This window comes from Papilio polytes, unplaced genomic scaffold, assembly GCF_000836215.1.
Source record: "Papilio polytes unplaced genomic scaffold, Ppol_1.0 DF823177.1, whole genome shotgun sequence".
In the NCBI taxonomy this organism is placed as follows: Eukaryota; Metazoa; Arthropoda; class Insecta; order Lepidoptera; family Papilionidae; genus Papilio; species Papilio polytes.
Genome location: NW_013526027.1, coordinates 1,571,041 through 1,578,395, shown reverse-complemented (window position 1 = coordinate 1,578,395; position 7,355 = coordinate 1,571,041). Strand labels below are relative to the sequence as shown.

General features: G+C 30.6%; 3 protein-coding genes across 3 annotated transcripts in view; 1 reads left to right on the top strand and 2 right to left on the bottom strand.

The window, feature by feature from the left end:
• Positions 1-570: 570 nt before the first annotated feature.
• On the bottom strand, positions 571-1,619 carry LOC106105250 (protein OSCP1). The gene is made up of 2 exons (XM_013285532.1): positions 1,491-1,619; positions 571-1,406 (listed from the first exon to the last, which is right to left on the bottom strand). The coding sequence occupies exons 1-2, from the start codon at positions 1,600-1,602 to the stop codon at positions 604-606; spliced, it is 915 nt and encodes a 304-aa protein (XP_013140986.1). The 5' UTR covers positions 1,603-1,619; the 3' UTR covers positions 571-603.
• Positions 1,620-1,626: 7 nt separating this feature from the next.
• Positions 1,627-4,087, top strand: LOC106105249 (SET and MYND domain-containing protein 4-like). Its single transcript, XM_013285531.1, has 2 exons — positions 1,627-3,054; positions 3,309-4,087. Exons 1-2 carry the CDS (start codon positions 1,643-1,645, stop codon positions 3,700-3,702), a joined length of 1,806 nt encoding a protein of 601 aa, XP_013140985.1. The 5' UTR covers positions 1,627-1,642; the 3' UTR covers positions 3,703-4,087.
• Positions 4,088-5,041: 954 nt separating this feature from the next.
• Positions 5,042-7,355, bottom strand: part of LOC106105160 — a 33,420-nt gene continuing 31,106 nt past the window's right edge. The window contains exon 7 of the mRNA XM_013285394.1: positions 5,042-6,489. Within this exon, the coding sequence (XP_013140848.1) occupies positions 5,062-6,489 (1,428 nt within the window). The 3' untranslated portion in view covers positions 5,042-5,061. The remainder of the gene's footprint in view (positions 6,490-7,355) is intronic.

Sequence of the window (7,355 nt, the reverse complement as noted above, 5' to 3'; positions counted from 1 at the left end):
TGCTAAAGTGTAATCATAATATTAAGTAGCCATCACAATGTGAGTTTTTTTTCATGACTTCTTTCTATTCAATTAGTAGATTTATATCTTTTTAACCAACTTCCCAAAAGGAGGTATCAATTCGTATATGTTTTTTTTTAATTCGAACCATAACGTGCAGTCATCGACCACCGGATCAGACGAATTTGGTGTTGTGGTAACAAATAACTAGATATTTTTGTTATGAGGAAATTGTTTTTTTACGTGATATGACAATGTAAACTCACAAGTATTGGACATGAAAGCAGTTTTATTTTAACTTGAAGTGTTAGGGTAACCTCACTTCGATTGACAGACAAAATAAATTTCTAATCCAGATAGTAAAATCGATGTATGATATTACTGCATCAAAACAAAAATTACCTGTAACTTGTTAGCGTAATTTTTACTGGTAATTATTGCATAATTATTAATTAAGTATTTGTTAACCAATGATTTTTGTAAAAAGTTTTGTGAATAAAGTATTTTTGAGTATTTCCATTTATTTTTTTCAAAGAATGCTAATATTTAATTTATTGAAATGTGCTTGAATATTCTATAATTTAATTGGGAAATTACTAAATTTTAGATATCATTTAACATTTTCAGAAGATCTTCTTGTGGTGATTTAGGGATGTCGGCTACAAAAGAAAGATCATTTCCTCTCCCTATAACATTTGTTTGAATTTGTTCAAAGTAATCTTTGTTTATGTTAAGAATTCTTTTAGAATTTCCCTCCATTTCTAGTGGCAACTTTATTTGAAGAATAGATGTTTTTTTAGAATTTTTTCCAGTTTCTATGTGTGCCAACAAACAGTTTATTTCATTATTATCAGAAGCATGCTTATCATATTCTTCAAGATAATTCTTTTTATTATCATATTTATATATATTTTCACCTAAATTTTTAATAATCTTCGGATTTATAATTGTTGAAGAATTGAAAGTCCCATCTTTATTTTGTAAACCTAATCTAAGTAAAACGGATATTTTTGTATGGTATTCAGAAAACCATAGCAGTATTGTATTATATAAGCATTTATAGGCCTCATCTGAAATTTTTTCCTGTAAAACTTGGACTTGCCTCAAAACATTATCAAAAAATGTTTTTGAAAAATTATCCGGCAGAAGTGTGGCCACACCTTTCAAATGTCGGCGAGTTATGTCAAAAATGCTGTGATTATTTGTAATTGATATTTGCCATTTTAGTATCATAGTCATTAAATCCCACAGTTTATTCATCGAATATTCATCTAGTTTCATAATTGATGCACATGATATATCTTGCAAAAGTTGTTTTATAACTGAATGGGCCGCCACCGGCTGAGGTAAAAATAGTTCCTGTTGAAGCTTAGGATGAAGGAGCACCGTAACTATATCGGTAAGCACTGAAAAATATTATTTACTTACGATTATTGTACATTCGATATAATTACACTGTTAATTTGTATTGCAGATCAAATCAAACTAACCTCTTTCGGATTTATCCATGGGAATATTTTGGCTTTTTAATCGCTGATCAACAACGTATATCATCTCACAACCTAAATTTATCACAATAAATGGTGTTGCAAAGTGCGACATTTCTATTTATTATCGGCTCTCAGCATATACCATTAAGACAATGATTATAGATCACTTGTATGAAGGTATTCTTCTAAAATTGACGACACAGGGTAAAATAAAAGATATATCTAGTAAATTACTATCTTTGCAAAGCAATGATGAACGAGCACTGTATGTTTACGAATTGGTAAAGGATTTAGATTGCTTTCCTGCACTTAACATAGTGAAAAAATCAGACAATGTGTCTACATATTACCGTAACCAAGGCAACAAATGTTTCCAGTTACATGAGAATTTGAAAGCATGGCAATTCTATAATTTGGCTCTACTACATGCTCCTTTTAATTCTAGTAACTACTGCTATGCATTATCAAATAGATCAATTATATTATTAGCTTTAAAAAAGTTTAAGGAATGTTTAGTTGACATAGATAAAGTGCTCGCTCTGGAGTACCCTAAGGAATTATATGATAAATTACTGAAAAGGAAAGAAATGTGTAAAGAAGCCTTATCTAAAAATTATAATAAAAATGAAGAAAGACCTGATTTCAATGAGTTTATGGCTATGAAAAGTACAAAAGATCCTAGATATCTATGTGCAAGTTCAAAGTTAGAGGTGCTGTTTACTGAACAGTTTGGTCGCCAGGTGATTGCCAAAGAAGATATAAATGTGGGTGATGTATTAGTTGAAGAAGAACCTTATCTGGTAGTGCAGCTTAAATCACAATTCATATTAAGTTGCAGCTATTGTCTTTCAAGAAATTTAAACTTGTATCCATGTGAAAGTTGTTGCTATGCTCTCTATTGTAGCGCTGACTGTAAGGATAAGGCTTTTAAAGAGTACCATGCTGTAGAATGTCAATTAATGGCAACATTGTTTGCTATGGACTTTACTAAACTGGAGTTACTAGCTCTGAGAACTGTAATAAAGGCACGTAATGACCATAACAATTGGCTGGAACTATTTAAAACAATTAGTGATGCGGAAGTTAATATGAGCAATGAGTTACGAGGCCATGTGAAATTAGATGACAAATGGATATTTGATTCAAAACATTATGCTACAATACACACTTTAGAGAGCAATATTGATAAACGTTCGGTGTCTGATATATTTCAGAAATCTGTTACTGGTGCTGTATTTTTAAAGTTTTTAAAAGAAGATACGAATTTTCTCCAAGTAGATGATAAAAAACTGTATGAGACTGTAGTAAAGACTGTCGCAGGAATGTTGCTCCTTCATTTAATGACAAGTCCTACTAATATGCATGGAATTACCTCAAGTATGGATACAAACGGTGTCTTTGTAAAAGAGGTGAATCTGGCGAGTGCCCCTTATGGCTATCACAGCCTGTTGAACCATTCTTGTGCTCCTAATGTTGTGAGATACAATAAGTTAGGTTCCGGCAGGATGTCCCTAATAGCATTACGTCCTATCAAAAAAGGAATGCAACTGTTTGACAACTATGGGTAGGTATTTTTTAAACTAAACTAGAGTATAGGCTTTCCTGGAGAGGCTAAATGGTTTAGGAGGCTAAATGGTTTAGGAGGCTAGGATTATTCAAATTATATGACATATTTCTTTTGAATTAATTAGTTTTATAGATTTCTTTGTTTTTCTGGCATTAAAGGACTACATTGTCTTATCTCGATTTAAATAATAAACACTGCAGTAAGGTTTTGCGGAATCTTGGTAAAACAAAAAATGTATATTTTAATTCCAGAGCGCATCACGCGTTGGAGCAGAGAGACGCTCGTCGGGCAAATCTCAAGTTCCAATACAAATTCGACTGCATTTGCGAAGCTTGCATTAATGACTGGCCTGCTTACTTGAGTATGGGACCATCTATACATGTTCCTGCAAATTTGAAAAGTATTAAAAATTCTTTAATAAGTAAAGGTGTTATAGGTGATTTAGAAAAAGGCAATTCTCTTACTGCAAAAAAAGTTTTTAAATCATTATGTAGTTTGTGCAAAAATCTTGAGCCTTACGCACCCTGTGTGGAACTCTTAGATTGTCAAGAGGCTTTGAAACAGTGCTTGGCTATATTCTCTGGTTTACTCTCTGATGGTAATGAAATATTGGTGCCATGGACTGCTCTCCCTCCTAAAGATTGATTTAAATATTTTGAATTTTTAAAAAGTCTTCCATTATCTATGTCATTTATCTTTATAATCTGTACCATTAATGTAGAAAAAACTGCATTAGAGATTGTACAGAAAAAACTGTGTCCAATATTCATACATTGTTCGGCATTATAATATGCTATTATGTGTTAAAAGTAAAAAAAAACTACTATTTAAAAAAAATGTTTTTTTTACAAAGTGGTTTAACATTTTATTTTTATAAAATGACAACTCAGATCTTATAATTAGCTTGAATACGGTAAAAAATGTTCTTTCTCTGTCGCTCTTTTAGTATGTTCTATGTTTCTCTCGCTTTTTTTAAAATGCGCAAATTTTTTTCTTAGTTAACTTGACAGTTTCAGTTTTGTCATTTATTTCTATATATTGTTTATTTTTTTATAATCTAAATTTCAATAAAACACAGTGAATTTCAGATCTTTATTTTTTACTTATTATCTAATTGTAAGATTTTTTTGTATACAATATTAAATTTGTTCTATCCTTGATTCAGATCTTTAGTTTATAAATGTTAAATTTTCTAACTGTGACCTTGCATTGCCAAAAAAATACCTATACAAAAACTTTTATTCAAGTAATAAGACAGTAATACCGTTTTTGTGTGTCTTTTTGCAGTGAAATCACGCTTATGTTTAATAAAGTTAAGTAAATCAGTGCCACTATTAGATATGCCCATTTAGTTATACAAGCAAATACAATTTATTTATCTTTGAATTTATATCTACTATCGTTATTGTTCAATATTATATAATGTTATTTATATAATAAGTTTAATATAAATGTGATTTTTGGATATTACAATATTTATGCTACAAACAACATTTTATAAAAAATCAACCAAAAAAATGGGACCCACCTGTAAGCATTGCATATAAAAAAGAATTATCAAAATCGGTCCACTAGCGGCGGAGTTATGACGTAACACACATAAAAATAAAATAAAAAAGTACAGACGAATTGAGTACCTCCTTCTTTTGGGAAGTCGGTCAAAATTACTTATCAATGTAGATCTGTAAACCTGAACTGTTTTGTAATTTGTAATATTAAATATTTTTACTGTAATATTCTATATATTGTTATATTGTAGGTTTGTGTTACATTTATTTGATATTAACATGTAAAATTTATAAGAAAATTATTAAAAACTATATTAAAGTGATAATTATTTACAAACATTTGTTTTTTTTTTATTATTTAAATTTAGAACACGTGTCCATAAAGTTTTTATGTTATAAATAAATACGATACATAAAATACCTAAAAATCATTTCTATAAATAACAGAAATTTAAAATTTCTTCTAATTGTAACAATTATAACTAAATATTTGAATCTATGAATAAATGTGACATATAAAAATTGTTGCTAATAAGATTACATTTATGTGATTTACATTAGATCTGGAATTTTCTATTTCATTGTTAAATGCAATTCTTGAGACATTTTCAATGATTACATTTTCGTTAAGAACAGTAATGTGTCCTGTTTGTACAGGATTGATAGGACTATATCTTTTCAAATAATCCAAAGTACATGACAATTCGTTATAAGATAATATCTCCTTTGGTAATTTTTCAAATATACTGTAACCATCACCACCTTCTGCTAAGAAACCGGGCATTATTACCCTATAGGTCAAGTAATCCCGGACATCATCTAGATCAACACAATCAGTGCATATCGCTTTAACCATTTTAACTCGACCTCCAGGTTCCTTTGACAGATCATAGGTTACTTCAACGCCTGTTAGTTGTAAGAATTGTCCAGGACTATCTATTGTACGCCACGAGACTACAGAATGTTCTAGAGCTTGGATTAATATCGAACCATTCATCGTTACCACGGATAAAGTGTCCGAAAATGGTAGAACAGTGATGAAATCTCCCCTTGTAACGTTAAATGGCGTTACACTACCACCCAAAGAAGACCTTATTCGACCTCCTTGGATGAATACTATATTTACATCTGTGTATTTGTTATTAATACGTTTCGTATAATTTAATGTTGCGTCAGTTATTAGATTACCTAAGTTGCATTCTCTCAAACGACATTGTTCACCATTGAGATATATTAAAGAGCTGCCAATTATTTCATTATTAATTCTATCTATGTCCCCTCTATACCTTTTTATTATAGCTAAAACATCTTCATCGTTAGGTATTTCTTGATGTAACAATATTGGATCGCCAAAGCATTTTAAGATTTCGCCTGATGAATCGAAAACCAAATGTAATTTACCTAAATATTTAGTGTAAGCATACGCTTGAACCACTGGAACTATTCTACCTGATGATTGTTTAATCATTGTGGGGTAAAAGCCTTGCGGATGCTCCGGCGATTCTTTGAAATCATTTCCATTCCACAAGAACGTGTTAGAATGACCTCCAATTACTAAATCTAGTCCGTCAACTTCTTTGGCGATTTCTATATCTTTAAGAAAACCTGAATGACCTAGCGCTATAATAATCTTAACTCCCCTTTCTTGTAATTTGTCTACTTCTCTTCCTATAGCTGGTATTTCGTCTTCGTAATCTACATTGTTTTTTGGTGCAAGAAATTTTGTGTCTGGAGTTAAATAACCTATGATTCCTATTTTTACGCCTTTCTTTAATATCATTATCGATTTGTAAAGATTAGTTATATTCTGGAGTTCCGGTACTTTGTCTAGTAATAAATTGGCAGCTAGTACCGGCGTCGTTAAGTTTTTGATGAAGGGTACAACACCGTCCACGTCCTCGTCGAATTCGTGGTTTCCAAGACACTGAAAGAAATGGTTAAATTGCAAAATTTATTCAAAGAATAAGTAACTCTCTTAAGTTTAGGCAGTAGTCGATATTCACCATACTTGATTGTTGGATGTTTTGTATGAGAAAAATTGTTTTTACAAGCGTTTTTTATTTAGCAGGTTGTGTGAAAAGTGGCTGAATGACATGCATCCTTGTTACTTTAGCTGCAGAATTTTATAGTCCGTGGTATATGTTAGTCTTGTAAGGCGAAATCACATCATAACACTTACATTGTCATCCCTTTCATTCGTAGCAACAAGAAAAATAACAATAGGTATTTATACAAGTGTGACGTCATTCGAATTCTACGGTAATAAATAGATGTTCAAGGTTTTAAGTTTTTATTTCAGTTCAATCTCATTTAACATATATTAGCTAAATTAAATCTAACTTAAATCTATTTTTTTTCCACACAATCTTTCTTAACTTTAATTCTAATCTTAAGATCCAATTTAAACAATAAAGATTTGCCAGTCACAAAAACTCACAGTAAAAATGAAATTTTTACGACAAAGTTTCATTTTTTTAATAAATATTTACATCCTTGTAACCGTACATTTTCACTGCTAGAACATATTGACACTGTTTTTAAATGAAATGACGGCATTGACAATGTAAATCCACGGTTTTCATGATTTGGTTAAGAATAAACAATCATCTTTTGGACGGCGATAGTTAAATCAAATCAAACCGATGACGCAACATTTTACTATCTTTTACATGCTAATAAGTTATCGATTTGTTATGGAATTAGTGCCAATTTAAACGTTAGTCATACGGTCAAATGAACACTAATTTTAGAACAATGGCGTGCCGTGGCGTAAACAAACATTTTTATATA